The 14,424-nt window shown below is 38.0% G+C and overlaps 2 protein-coding genes and 5 non-coding genes across 7 annotated transcripts; all 7 read left to right on the forward strand.

The window, feature by feature from the left end:
- The first annotated feature begins 375 nt into the window (after positions 1 to 375).
- LOC125579422 lies at positions 376 to 505 on the forward strand. Its single transcript, XR_007317457.1, has one exon. It is a non-coding gene; the product is annotated as a small nucleolar RNA SNORD14 (small nucleolar RNA).
- Positions 506 to 570: 65 nt separating this feature from the next.
- On the forward strand, positions 571 to 674 carry LOC125579388. Its single transcript, XR_007317406.1, has one exon. It is a non-coding gene; the product is annotated as a small nucleolar RNA snoR99 (small nucleolar RNA).
- A 33-nt stretch (positions 675 to 707) lies between these two features.
- Positions 708 to 831, forward strand: LOC125579423. The gene has a single exon (XR_007317458.1). It is a non-coding gene; the product is annotated as a small nucleolar RNA SNORD14 (small nucleolar RNA).
- Positions 832 to 890: 59 nt separating this feature from the next.
- LOC125579424 lies at positions 891 to 1,019 on the forward strand. The gene has a single exon (XR_007317459.1). It is a non-coding gene; the product is annotated as a small nucleolar RNA SNORD14 (small nucleolar RNA).
- Positions 1,020 to 1,066: 47 nt separating this feature from the next.
- LOC125579420 lies at positions 1,067 to 1,189 on the forward strand. The gene has a single exon (XR_007317455.1). It is a non-coding gene; the product is annotated as a small nucleolar RNA SNORD14 (small nucleolar RNA).
- A 1,801-nt stretch (positions 1,190 to 2,990) lies between these two features.
- LOC106349660 (UDP-rhamnose/UDP-galactose transporter 4) lies at positions 2,991 to 5,147 on the forward strand. The gene is made up of 5 exons (XM_048777590.1): positions 2,991 to 3,246; positions 3,582 to 3,731; positions 3,825 to 4,210; positions 4,287 to 4,448; positions 4,548 to 5,147. The coding sequence occupies exons 2-5, from the start codon at positions 3,602 to 3,604 to the stop codon at positions 4,875 to 4,877; spliced, it is 1,008 nt and encodes a 335-aa protein (XP_048633547.1). The 5' UTR covers positions 2,991 to 3,246; positions 3,582 to 3,601; the 3' UTR covers positions 4,878 to 5,147.
- Positions 5,148 to 10,277: 5,130 nt separating this feature from the next.
- Positions 10,278 to 14,244, forward strand: LOC106351012 (protein BRASSINOSTEROID INSENSITIVE 1-like). Its single transcript, XM_048777587.1, has one exon. It carries the CDS (start codon positions 10,416 to 10,418, stop codon positions 13,998 to 14,000), a length of 3,585 nt encoding a protein of 1,194 aa, XP_048633544.1. The 5' UTR covers positions 10,278 to 10,415; the 3' UTR covers positions 14,001 to 14,244.
- The last annotated feature ends 180 nt before the right edge of the window (positions 14,245 to 14,424 follow it).

The following is a 14,424-nucleotide window of genomic DNA, read 5'->3' on the forward strand; positions in this document are numbered from 1 at the left end:
CGGCCTACACTCAAAACTTCACACTGCTCGTCTTAACAGAATGCCGTGAGGTGTGTCTCTCTTATGGAAGTTGAAACACAAACAGTTTCCCTTTCTTTTGTTTTGTTGATTTGTATGGTGTAGTAGTCTAGCTTCAGCGTAATATGGGCTTTATTCAAATAGACAAAGCCCATTATTACTATCAAGCATCTAGATTGTTCGTTAAAACGAAAACCCTAATATTTATGTACCGTACGCCTCCTCTCTGTGTATATAAATACGTCATCCTGTTTATCGCCTCGAAACCATCCTAAAACCACTAATTCGAGTGTTTTCGTATACTCTGTTGTTTCATTCGATTGAATCTTGTGCTCTGTTGTGTTGTTGGTAATAAAGGGTTGATGATGATAATTGGAAAGGCTTGTTTCTCAAAACATTCGCAGTGGCCGCCTAAGAGCTTTCGCCTTTCGCCAGGCTTGAGAGTTTATGCTGCTTTTTATCCTTCCTTCCTTGGATGTCTGAAACCTTTATATTTATTATTAGCTTCGTTTCTTTTATTTACTATATAGGATTTGGACTTTGGTTTTTTGATTTCTGTTTTAGCTGAATTTGATTTCTTTGAGCTAATAGGATTGGTTTCACTTTGTCAGCAGTCTCAATTGGTTTCTTGCTGATCATTTCATGATGGGATATATCTGTGTGGACTCTTTGTTTTGGTTTGACTTTTTGGTCGATGATGATTGACGTTAAGGCTTGTTTCTCAAAACATTCGCAGTGGCCGTCTAAGGCTTTCGCCTTTCGCCGGGCTTGAGAGCTTATGATGTTTTTATCCTTCCTTGGATGTCTGAGACCAGTTAAAAGATTGTTTGTTTTAAATTGTTTAAATCATACCATCTTTGTTGTTTGTGATCGGTTGATGAGGATTAATCTTAAGGCTTGTTTCTCAAAACATTCGCAGTGGCCGCCTAAAGCTTTCGCCTTTCGCCAGGCTTGAGAGCTTATGCTGCTTTTTATCCTTCCTTCCTTGGATGTCTGAAACCAATCCATATATTGAATTATTTGAAGTGTTGTGTATTTGTTAATGAAAGATCAATGATGATAAACTTAAGGCTTGTTTCTCAAAACATTCGCAGTGGCCGCCTAAAGCTTTCGCCTTTCGCCGGGCTTGAGAGTTGATGCAGCTCCTATCCTTCCTTGGATGTCTGAGATCTTTTTATTCTGTCTTTTCTTCTATTTGTCTGGTTTTGTTACTGTGTCTTGTTTTTAATTATGCAGGTGTTCTGGATATTTTTTCCAAGCTATTGGGGCAGTCATGGTTTCTTGTATTGGAAACGACTTTTCTGTTCTAAAACAACATTAATTTTTGTACTAATAAAATTGTATTAGTATCACTTTGATGTTGTTGTATACTATACTTTGGTAATAAAATTCACTGGCCAGTGGCCATGCCATTACTGAAATTGTTAGTCAATTGTGATTTTTTAGCTTCAAATAATTAATGCTTAAGCTTTGTTAAACATCTATGTGAAAAAATTGTTGGTCTAAATCAATCTTCAATTTTCTTCTCCTTTTAAAACAAAAATAGTCATGAATCTATTACAGTTAAGGAAAAATAAACTGTTTTTATTATGTTCTATGCATACGGCTGCTGATTGTACATGTCCATGTCAGACGATTTAAATCAGACTACTGTCTCCGAGAGCAGCAGAGATGCGATCTAGTAGTTAATAATAGTTTGGAAATCAAATTCTCCCTCCTCTCTCTCAGGGGCGAAGCCCACATTCTTGTGTATATGGGCCTTAATGCGTGGAGCTCAGTCCATATGTATTTTTTAGTGACACATAAATGTGCTGCTTCACACTTTGACGTACTACGAAGGAAAATAAAGGGTGTGAACAACAACAATTGAAGATATGGCAACGTACACATATGAGTTTCTTTCGCCATAATGTAAGGTTTTGTTTTAAACTCTCTTTTATGTCATTTCTTTCTCTCTCTCCTTTGCTCCCTCGTATTGATTTTTGACAAGTATCAATAACAAGTCATTTTCAAAAATCATATTCATAGTCAAGGCTTTTGTTTTTATATGATTTATTCAATAGGAATGCTTGGTTACAAATCAGTTCAAGTTTTTTCAATGATCAATCAATCCATGGTTTCTTTTGTCGACCAAACATAGTTTAGCTGACTAAAGCTTGTGCTCCAATATGTTTTATCACAAAGCACCCACTCTATTATATATCCTGTTGCGATTGAAAATCTGTGTAAAGTCGTATAAAAAGCTTGTACTATTGAATCTATGACATTATCGCCTGGAAACATAACCATGAAAAGGAAAACAGTTCACGCGAAAAGCAAAGAATAACGACAATAAGACTGAGATACTTAACGGAGCAACGCAATTTTTATCATACAAAAATTGTAGCAGTAGTGACTCACAAGAAAAGTCAAGTCGTTTTGGATGTTTAACCGAACGGAACCTGTGTCTTTTTTTCTGGCTTGTCCCCTCGCTACTACATTCATGATTGTCCATTTTGTCGATTAGAAAATTGGTCACGCCTTTTTTAGTTCCACTTCCATCCCTCCTGATCTACTCGTTTACCACTTTTTCATTTTATGTTTTCTTACATATTCAAAGACGTTACCTAGCTAAGCGAGAATATTCCACGGGTGGGTAATACACGCAGTCACGAACACACACAAGGTTAAATCTACATTAATAAGCCCACATTCTATAGATTTAAACTAAATTAAACAAAAGAAAAGTAAGTCAGATTACATGTTAATTTATTGACATGTGATGTCCCCTTCCTTAGATCCAGGCTTAGGTGTGCCTCACACTACTCCTCAGAAGTGGATTGTTAAGTTATTTAACTTTTTTTTTTGTTAAGGTATTTAATTCATAAGTAAATAAACTGAGGCATTAACTCTAACCATTCGTGAATATTAGGTTTATTAAAGTGTGATAACAAATAAATAGTATAACTAATAGTTTTTGTTTTTGTTAGTGAAGAAAGTGAGGAAAAATAAAAAAATAATATTTGAAAAGAGAAAAAGATAGTTTCTCTCCTTCCTTCTCACACTCTTAAACGCACGCCAGGAAGAAGACTCTCTCATGGGCAGGGAAGTCCATAACTGAAAATAAAAAATAACGGAAGAGAGAAAATAATAATAAAATCGCTTCACCCTCCCCCTTACTTGAATTCATCGTCTTCCTCCGCCGCGGCAGTAACATCAACCGCCGTGCTCATTCCTCTCCGTTATCTGGTACCAATTACATTCTATCTCTCGTGAAGAATCAGCTTCACTTCTTAAACCCTTTTTTAAATTGTTTTGATTTGTTCGTTCTGATTATATGCTACTTCACACATTCTCTGGATTGTTTCTTAATTAGAAGAATTCGCTAGAAAATGTGCAAATCCTTTTTGTCATGAGTATAAATATTGGATCTGATTTAAATTTTTTTATAGTTAAGAGCTTTGTGACAACGGAAACTCATTAGATCGTTTCTGCTTTTTTCTAGATCTAAATCGTGTAATTGTGATAATGAAAATGGATCTAGAAAACTGCTAAACTGAGATCTACTTTTGATTTGTTTGCAGAGATCTAAATAAATAAAGAGATGGGTGGAACAAGCAAGACGGATCAAAAAGCAGCTTTGGACATTGCATCATGGCTCTTCAATGTCGTTACTTCCGTTGGGATCATCCTCGTTAACAAAGCCTTGATGGCCACTTACGGCTTTAGTTTCGGTCTCTCTCTTTATCAACTCATCCATAGTCAACAGTGTCGTTGACTTTGTTTTTAAAACTGATTTTTAATATCTGCTTTTGACACTCACACAGCTACGACGTTAACCGGTTTGCACTTCGGAACAACCACACTGCTGACTACTTTCTTGACGTGGCTCGGTTACATCCAACCTTCTCAGCTTCCCTGGCCCGATCTTCTCAAGTTCGTTCTGTTCGCTAACTTCTCTATCGTTGGCATGAACGTCAGCCTCATGTGGAACTCTGTTGGCTTCTACCAGATCGCCAAGCTGAGTATGATCCCTGTCTCTTGTCTTCTAGAAGTTGTTCTTGACAAGGTCAGGTACTCGAGAGATACGAAGCTCAGCATTTTGTTAGTTCTTGCTGGTGTTGCCGTCTGTACTGTTACCGATGTTAGTGTCAACCTCAACGGGTTCCTCGCTGCAGCCATTGCTGTCTGGAGCACCGCCCTTCAGCAATACGTAATTGTTTTTATATCCTTATAGCCTTAAGCATGCTCAAATCTCTTTTCTAAATAACTGTTACTTTTTTTTGCAGTATGTACATCATCTACAGCGGAAATATTCGCTTGGCTCTTTCAATCTGCTGGCTCATACGGCTCCAGTGCAAGCTGCATCCTTGTTGTTGGTTGGACCATTTCTAGACTACTGGTTGACTAACCAAAGAGTTGATGCTTTCAACTTTTCATTTGTTTCTCTGGTAAAGTGTCCCTCATCTGGTTCTTTACAAAGTCTTGTATGATTCCAAATAGGCATTTTGAACTCGCTTTTTAATTCAGTTTTGTTGTTGTTTGGGCAGTTCTTCCTAATACTCTCGTGCAGTATCGCGGTCGGGACGAATCTCAGCCAATTCATTTGTATCGGAAGATTCACGGCGGTGTCTTTCCAAGTACTTGGTCACATGAAGACGATCCTGGTTTTGGTTTTGGGATTCACTTTCTTCGGTAAAGAAGGCTTAAACATGCAAGTGGTACTTGGAATGCTCATTGCCATCCTCGGTATGATATGGTACGGTAATGCATCTTCTAAACCTGGCGGTAAAGAGCGTCGTAGCCTCTCTATTCCCATTACCAAGGCACATAAACTCAGTAGTTTATCTGAAACTGCCGAGTCTGATGAAAAGGTCTAATAAGAAACAAGTGATCGGCATTGACATAGAAACAAAAACAAGAAACTCAGATACACAACAGCTAGAGAGTATCAAATGGGGTCTTTACAAACAAAGGGGTTTAAATTATTTAATTTTCCATAAACTATATTTTTCTTTTCCTTACAGATCTTTTTTGTTGTTGTTTAATCCTTTTTTGGCCTTTGCATATTGAATTTTTTGCTTAATTCTCCCAAAAGAAACATCATCTATACGACTGATAATAAAATCTTAATTTTATTTTTACCTTAATGAATTTTCTTTTGTAACGTGAATATTTTTTTTTTGTTCAATGAATTTTCGTACGAATAAAATCCATGCACTCAAAATGAATGGAATTATTAAATTGTTTATGCTCTTGTTTACATTTATTGTTTCAGATAGCATGGTGTTTACGTAATCTTATTAGAAATGTCATTAACCGTATAAATACAAAGTTTATTGAAGATAATTATTCTTTTTCAAGCACATGTAGTAACCCATTAATCGCCGGATTGTAAGTTTTTTAAATAATACTCTCCTTCGACGTCTCTTAAATTCTTTTAAGACTATGACCGACGGGATAATAAAGGGAGGGGAGATATACACGTGCAATGCTCAGGTCGTTTGTTATTTGACGTTTGATTGTCCGAAGGACAAAATGTGTATGACGCTTATTTTTCTTTGTGGAAAAATAATACTCCATTCCCGTTAATGGATGGAAGCCCACACGAATTTTCTCCTTTTCCTACTAAATGAGAAGAAAACTGAGTCTGTTTCTACAATTAAAGAAACAAAAACTAATTGAATTTAAAATAGATAAATAGTTGAACTTCATCCGATATAGGTAACTAAATTCAGTACTTAGGGCATTTCCATCCCTATTTTATTTTTTCCTTTAAAATAGAGTAAAAATGAATATGAAATAAATAATGCTCCAACCCAACTTCATATCTCACTCCATAATGAAATTTTCTCCATAAATGGAGTAATCTATTTTTTGTTTGTTCATCACTCCATTATAAAGTGAAAAATGAAATAGAATTAGAATAATTTTACTTCATTTTTACTTTTACTCTATTTTGAAGGAAAAATAGAGTTTTACATTGGAAATGCTCTTACACAAATATCTACTAATTATAAAACATAAATTTTTAACATCAAACCTGAAAATTCAATAGTTACCGTTTAATAATGTTTTGATAAGAAAATAACAATTCTTGATATAAACACACACACACACATATAACAAAAGTCAACCTTATTGAGCTAACATTATTTGGATGGATATTTATAATAACTCAGCACAACTCGACGTATATGTTTCTTGGAGTTGAAGTATAACGACGCAGATTATCTTTATTTAAATGTCTTTGAACGTACTATTCGATGACCCGGAAGTACATTTGATACCGTAGCAGGTTGGGATCCTGATACAAAATTCTGGCGTAACGGCGATTAGGTGTTAGATAGATGTTTTTGCTGGAAACAGCTCAAAAATTAATTAAAATTTATTTGAAAGGACACCCTATTGACTAAAAAACTTTCAATTTTCCAAGTACAGCAAGTATTCATTCAAAACGAAAAATAATATTAATATTTAAATTTAAATTTATTTATTATATTTAATAGCTCCACGTAGCAATGGCCAAACGACATATCCAGCAGAAAGAAAAAATGAAAATGATTGAATTAATATGCTTATTTCAACTACTGTATAGTTCGTTTAATGCATCGCTGCCTTGTTAGACATAAAACGTGAACCTTCGTGGGGTTGTACAATAGTAAAATACAAAATTGCTATTTAAAAACTTCTAAAAATGTAAAACAAAGGAAGTAGTGCGTAACTGTAGGAATTTGATTAATACGATTGGCTTAACTAGAGAAAATAAGGATTTGGAAAATTATTAGCAACACGTACACCATATTTGAAATAGGTTATAGAACACCGCATGTTCTACAGACGGTTGGAACAACTCGATTAGTTTCATGTTATATTGGTGTCAGTTTTTAAGTCAATGTTTTGTACACATGTTTTTCAATAGTTTTATATGCTTTTGTATTTAAGCCAGCTATTTAGATTAAGTTTGGTGGTCAAAAGTTTGTGATGTTAATTAATTTATAATCATATCATGAGAGACAGTTACAATATTGTAATTGTGCTTGTACGGCGAATTTCATTATAAGTTATGTATCATAATGATTGATCAATAATTTTATAGCTTGGTCCAAATACAACTGCATATGATGTATCGAGATTGCACTCTGGGGAGGGGAAACGCTGTTATAGTTTACCATCTTTACGCATATCATCAATGTGTACATATATATTATTTTATGAGTTTTGTTGGCTATATGTTATTTTATGAAAGTTTTGACAAAAAAATATATTATATGGTTCACCAATACTCACGCATTGTTCATGGTTTGTTTTACTGAAATTATATGTCACATATATATATATATATATTATGTCGAATATATAGATATTTCTTTAACAAAAAAGGAAAAAAGGTTCAGAGGCATTTGATTTCTCGAATTCTAACTTTAAACTATCCCGTAATTATTCATCACTTTATTATAATAATAATAATATTACTAAACTTCACGCATCTACCATATATAATAAATATGAAAACCAAACATTATAATTAATCACTATACTGTTTTCGGGAGATTAATACAATTAGATAATTTACATCAAAGTATGACTCATATTATTTTAATAATTTGTAGAAAATCACTAATGAAAACATAATATATCCTATAAGCTAGCAAAGTTGCATTTCATAAATTATTATCCATTTCATAAATATTTTACTACTTTTCCTTTATTTTATATTATTGGACGCAAGTCATCGTAGTTATATTTTTGTATAAGCTATAGGTTAAAGTTTCTTTTTAGGCTTTGTAAATGTCTATTTTTTCTACTTGATCAATAAATTTCACATTTCATCCAAAGAAAAACTAAGGAAAATAGAGAAAAAAAAGGTAAAGATATGGAGATGGCCGCATAAAGTCACCATATTATTTTCCACCTCCATTAAATCAGCTCATAACTTTGCATTATTTCTCATTATTGTTGTTACGAATCAACCACCACTCATTAGCTCTCTCTCAGACAATTATCAGGATTTGGGATTTGGGTTTTGGTTATTTGTTCTCTCATTTTTTCCGGACTATATTTTGTAATTAAACCAGGAGTTGGGAGAGAGTGAGATGGTCAAAAGACGGCATATCAACGTGCGAAACTACGCGGCGTCAACAACCTATACATAAGCACGTCTACTTTTGCATACCTACAACGCTGATCATCTGTTGTGATAAACGATAACTATTCCAAATTTATTTATTGATTTGTTATAATTAGTGTGTGAGTCTCTCCTTTCTCTTCAGCAGACAAAAATAATCAAGTAAAGAAATAGATGGAAAGCCCATCAAAGGTAGGGCCTATTAAGGAAAAAATATCGTCAAATGGGTCCCATGCACTATCCTCATGTGGGTCAGTACAGTAGTAACAAAAAAGAGACGCATTTTGTCAGTGAAAAGGGCAAAAAAGAACAGAACAAGAAAGGCTTTTGGTGTGTGGTAAATAACTCCTGAAGCTCAACTCCAATGACTTTTACACCCTGGTCCCACAGATTGTCAGTAATAATCCAAGGTCATTTTCGTATTTGCGTTGAGAAAGAGCAACTTCTTTACTAGATTTACTGCTAGATCCTAACATGTACGGTTAGATTTACCGAAGAAGAAGAATAAATAAAAGCAAATCAACATTTATTTACCAGGTTGATTTTTGACCCGTTGAGATGAGATCAATGGCTGGGATTGGATTCAGACCATTCGGGGTCCATCTCGTACAGTATTGCAAACATTTACGAACGTCTGTGTTAGTCACACTTTAGATAGGTACACTACTCTCTACCAATCAACCTCGTCTCCATGAGCGCTGCGCTGTACACCTAAACGATGCCGGTTTGTTATCGCGTGTTGATAACTGGCGAAGGGAGAGCGTGGGGGTTCCGCCACACGAACGCTTAACCAGTGAGAGGAGGACAGTTTCGCCTATTTATGAAGTTAGAGTCATTGCCTAATTGCCTTCTTGGCGTTTTGCTTAATTATGATGACATTATAGAATACAATGTTATATTATGAGATATATACATAATAAATACATCGCTACACACTTTTCATTTCAGTTCGTGTAAAAGGTTACTTGTACCAATATAATATTTAGATCAAGGCGTTTTTTTCGTTCATTGTACTTACACAAACCTTCCAAAAAGAGTTACAAAAATGTTATTCTCCTTAATTTTCTTCTTTATTTAGGTGGCGAAGTGAGATTGGTTCAAACTAGAAAACACTGACCAGTTTCCATGCACCAGTTTTATCTTTAATATTAAAGTGATAGTAATACTAATATAATTTAAAAAAACTAATATAATAGAAAAGGCCTTGACAAAAGTTTGGTCTATCCGAAGTGCCACAGAAACCGAAAGAGATCTAACGTAAAAGTACGAGAGGTTAGCCAACTAGTGAGAAAAGGATTAGCAAAGACCCCTGATGATAGTATTAATGAGAAAAGAATTAGCGAAGGCATAATTATAACAAAATTAATAATTGATATTACTAAAAGAAAAGCCACTAATTGACACTCATGTCCCAATCGTCGATCACACGTACGCTCGTTTTTTTCTTTCTTTTTCTTTTGTAAAAAGCTAGAGAGACAATCTCTCCTCCAACTTTTCTTTGTTTCAGGCACAAGTGCGAGTGAACAATAGTCGGGTGCTAATTTCAAAGGTTTGTGTGGTTGGTGCGAAATTCATGTAAACTACTAACATAATTACCTTAACATCATACCTTTTTCTCCCTATCACATTCAATACATTAACACATTATACTATGATTATCATGACAAAAAGATTTCGATCCTTATATTACGTTCCAGTTTTACTGATTTACTTAACCACTATTCCATAAATGAGGATATCAGAATAGACACATCTATTTTTTTGGTAAGACAAGCTAAAGGTGATTGAGATAGAATATTGAGAAATAGTTGAAAAAGTCTAAAGATAAGATTATAGCTTGTGGAGGAGCTGATCCCATCCCCTAATCTCGCGTTAATTAAACTTCTCTCATGTACTGACACAAATAACATCATTTCTTTATCCATTTTAAAAATTGCTTTAAAGATTAAGGATTTGGTAATGTCATTATTTTATTAATTTCATTGTATCCTCTTGCATTAATTATTATTTTCATAGTTTTAAACACATACAATAATTAAAAGTAGTATTATTTGTTTGTATCTGTTATCGAAACTGAAATTAATATTTTGAAGTAATAATCAGAAGAAGAGGTAACATGCCATGTGAGTCCACAGCTGTGACCACTCTTGCCTTATATACCTTCTTCCATCTTCCTTCTTCCGTCTTTTGACTCTCTTCTCTCTTCTAAATCTCTCTCCAAAGCTTTCATTTCCTCTCTAATGGTGAAACCAAAACCCTAGATTCACTCTCCATCCATCTTATCTCTAGAATGAAGACTTTTCTAAGCGTCTTTCTTTCTGTAACCACTCTCATCTCCTTATTTTCTCTTTCCCTTCAAGCTTCTTCAGCTTCTCAGTCCTTGTACAGAGAAATTCACCAGCTTATCAGCTTCAAAAACGTTCTTCCCGACAAGAACCTGCTCCCAGATTGGTCTCCCAACAAGAACCCGTGTACATACGACGGCGTGACTTGCAGAGACGACAAGGTTACTTCGATTGATCTCAGCTCCAAGCCTCTCAACGTCGGATTCAGCGCCGTGGCTTCGTCTCTCTTGTCCCTCACCGGATTAGAGTCTCTGTCTCTCTCAGACTCCCACATCAACGGCTCCATCACTACCTTCAAGTGCTCTCCTTCTCTCACCACCTTGGATCTATCTCAGAACTCTATCTCCGGTCCTGTGACTACTTTGTCAAGCCTCGGTTCATGCACCGGTCTGAAATATCTCAACGTCTCCTCCAACACCCTCGATTTTCCCGCGAAAATCTCAGGTGGGATGAAGCTCAGCAGCTTAGAAGTTCTTGATCTCTCCGCGAACTCGCTCTCAGGTGATAACGTCGTCGGTTGGGCTCTCTCCGACGGCTGTGAAGCGTTGAAGCACTTTGCGATCAGCGGAAACAAAATCAGCGGAGACGTTGATGTCTCACGCTGCGTGAATCTCGAGTTTCTCGATGTTTCCTCGAACAATTTCTCCACCGGGATTCCATCTCTCGGAGACTGCTCGGCTCTGCGTCATCTCGACATCTCCGGGAACAAATTATCCGGCGATTTCTCCCGTGCCATCTCCTCCTGCACAGACCTCAGGTCGTTGAACGTCTCCGGCAATCTCTTCGCCGGAACCATCCCTTCACTGCCGCTCAAAAGCCTCCGGTATCTCTCCCTAGCAGCGAACAAATTCACCGGCGAGATTCCGGTGATTCTCTCCGGCGCGTGTGGTACACTCACCGGACTCGATCTCTCCGGAAACGACTTCTACGGTACGGTTCCTCCTTCCTTCGGCTCTTGCTCCCTCCTGGAGTCACTCGTGCTGTCGAGTAACAACTTCTCCGGCGAGTTACCGATGGATACGCTACTGAAGATGAGTGCTCTCAAGGTGCTCGATCTCTCTTTCAACGAGTTTTCCGGCGAGTTACCGGAATCTCTGACGAACCTTTCCGCTTCGCTGCTAACGCTAGATCTCAGCTCCAACAAATTCACCGGTACGATTCTTCCGAATCTCTGCCGGAGCACTAAGAACACGCTCCAGGAGCTTTACCTTCAGAACAACGGCTTCACCGGGAAGATTCCGCCGACGTTAAGCAACTGTTCGGAGCTCGTATCGCTACACCTGAGCTTCAATTACCTCTCCGGGGCGATCCCGTCGAGCCTAGGCTCTCTGTCTAAGCTCCGAGATCTGAAGCTATGGATGAATATGCTTGAAGGTGAGATCCCTCAAGAGCTAATGTACGTCAACTCCTTGGAGACTCTCATTCTCGACTTCAACGACTTAACCGGCGAAATCCCTTCCGGTTTAAGCAACTGCACCAACCTGAATTGGATATCACTCTCGAATAACCGGTTAACCGGTCAGATTCCTCGCTGGATCGGGCGGTTAGAGAATCTCGCCATCCTCAAGCTGAGCAACAACTCGTTCCAAGGAAACATTCCGGCTGAGCTCGGCGACTGCCGGAGCCTAATCTGGCTCGATCTCAACACCAATAAACTCAACGGGACGATTCCGGCGGAAATGTTCAAACAATCGGGGAAAATCGCTGCGAATTTCATAGCGGGGAAGAGGTACGCTTACATCAAAAACGATGGGATGAATAAAGAGTGTCACGGAGCTGGTAACTTGCTTGAGTTTCAAGGAATCAGACCGGAGCAGCTTAACCGGGTTTCCACGAGGAACCCGTGTAATTTCACTAGAGTCTATAACGGTCACACTTCGCCTACGTTTCATAACAACGGCTCTATGATGTTCCTCGACATGTCTTATAACATGTTGTCTGGATACATACCGAAAGAGATTGGTTCCATGCTCTATCTGTTTATTCTCAACTTGGGTCATAACTTTATCTCTGGTTCGATCCCTGACGAGGTTGGTGATCTTAGAGGGTTGAACATTCTTGATCTTTCGAGCAATAAGCTCGACGGGAGGATCCCTACGGCTTTGTCAGAACTCTCTATGCTTTCTGAGATTGATTTGTCCAACAATTTGTTATCCGGACCGATTCCTGAGACGGGTCAGTTCGAGACGTTTCCACCGGCCAAGTTCTTGAACAACTCTGGTCTCTGCGGTTATCCGCTTCCAAAGTGTGGTCCTGCAAATGGAGACGGGGGTGCTCACCATTCAAGATCTCACGGCAGGAAACTGCCATCTCTTGCGGGTAGCGTGGCCATGGGGCTGTTGTTCTCGTTTGTATGTATATTTGGGCTCATCCTTCTTGGTAGAGAGATGAGGAAGAGACGGAGGGAGAGAGAGGCGGCGTTGGAGATGTATGCGGAAGGGAATGGGAACTCCGGCGATAGAACCGCTTACAACACGGACTGGAAGATGACTGGTGTAAAAGAAGCATTGAGTATCAACCTTGCAGCTTTCGAGAAGCCGTTGCGGAAACTCACCTTTGCGGATCTTCTCCAGGCCACGAATGGATTCCACAACGATAGTATGATTGGTTCAGGCGGGTTCGGAGATGTTTACAAGGCGGTTTTGAAAGATGGAAGCGCAGTGGCTATCAAGAAACTGATCCAGATTAGTGGCCAAGGCGATAGAGAGTTCATGGCGGAGATGGAGACGATAGGGAAGATCAAACACAGGAACCTTGTTCCCCTTCTCGGTTACTGCAAAGTCGGAGAAGAGCGGCTTCTCGTGTACGAGTTCATGAAGTATGGGAGCTTGGAAGATGTATTGCACGACCCAAAGAAAGCTGGCGTGAAACTTAACTGGTCCATGCGGCGAAAAATCGCCATTGGATCGGCTAGAGGACTCGCATTTCTTCACCACAACTGCATTCCTCATATCATCCACAGAGATATGAAATCCAGCAACGTTCTGCTAGACGAGAACTTGGAAGCGAGGGTTTCAGATTTCGGCATGGCGCGGCTGATGAGCGCGATGGACACGCATTTGAGTGTCAGTACATTAGCCGGAACACCAGGCTATGTTCCTCCTGAATATTACCAAAGCTTCAGGTGTTCAACAAAAGGAGACGTTTACAGTTACGGCGTGGTGTTGCTAGAGCTGCTTACGGGTAAACGACCAACCGATTCACCGGATTTTGGAGATAATAACCTTGTTGGATGGGTAAAACAGCATGCGAAACTGCGGGTTAGTGATGTGTTCGATCAAGAGATTATTAAGGAAGATCCAACACTAGAGAATGAACTTATACAGCACCTAAAAGTTGCAATGGCTTGTTTGGATGATCGGGCTTGGAAGCGACCGACCATGATACAAGTCATGGCGAAGTTTAAGGAGATACAAGCGGAGTCGGGGATAGATTCACAGTCGACGATTGGATCAATAGAGGATGGAGGGTTCAGTACAATAGAGATGACTGATATGAGTATTAAAGAAGTTCCCGAAGGAAAATTCTGAAGAGTTTAGGAACATAACCAAACCAGATTCTTTTGAACTCCAAGGGTCCACTCCAGTTTTCCTTTGGTCTATTCTTTTTTGTATCTTTCTACTGTATTCTAAAATGTATGTATGTATTTATGTTATTTATACACATAAGACCGGATGTTTGGTTCGTTTGGACTTGGGGTGGACAAAAAAGAGTAGCAACTTTGTTAAGAATATGTAAATATACAGTTTTTTTGTAACTACAGTTTTCTTTTTAGATGTGGATTATGTTTTTTAGTTCTATGAAAATTTCCACTGAATTCTTGGAGTGATAATTTTAATACAATATGAAATGCATCGTGAAAAATCCACATTGGTTTTGTGTATTAAATTCCGACCGATCATCTTTACACGTGATCTATTATTTCACTATTGTCGGAATTAATTTGGGGAATTC

This window comes from Brassica napus, chromosome A1, assembly GCF_020379485.1.
Source record: "Brassica napus cultivar Da-Ae chromosome A1, Da-Ae, whole genome shotgun sequence".
NCBI lineage: Eukaryota > Viridiplantae > Streptophyta > Magnoliopsida > Brassicales > Brassicaceae > Brassica > Brassica napus.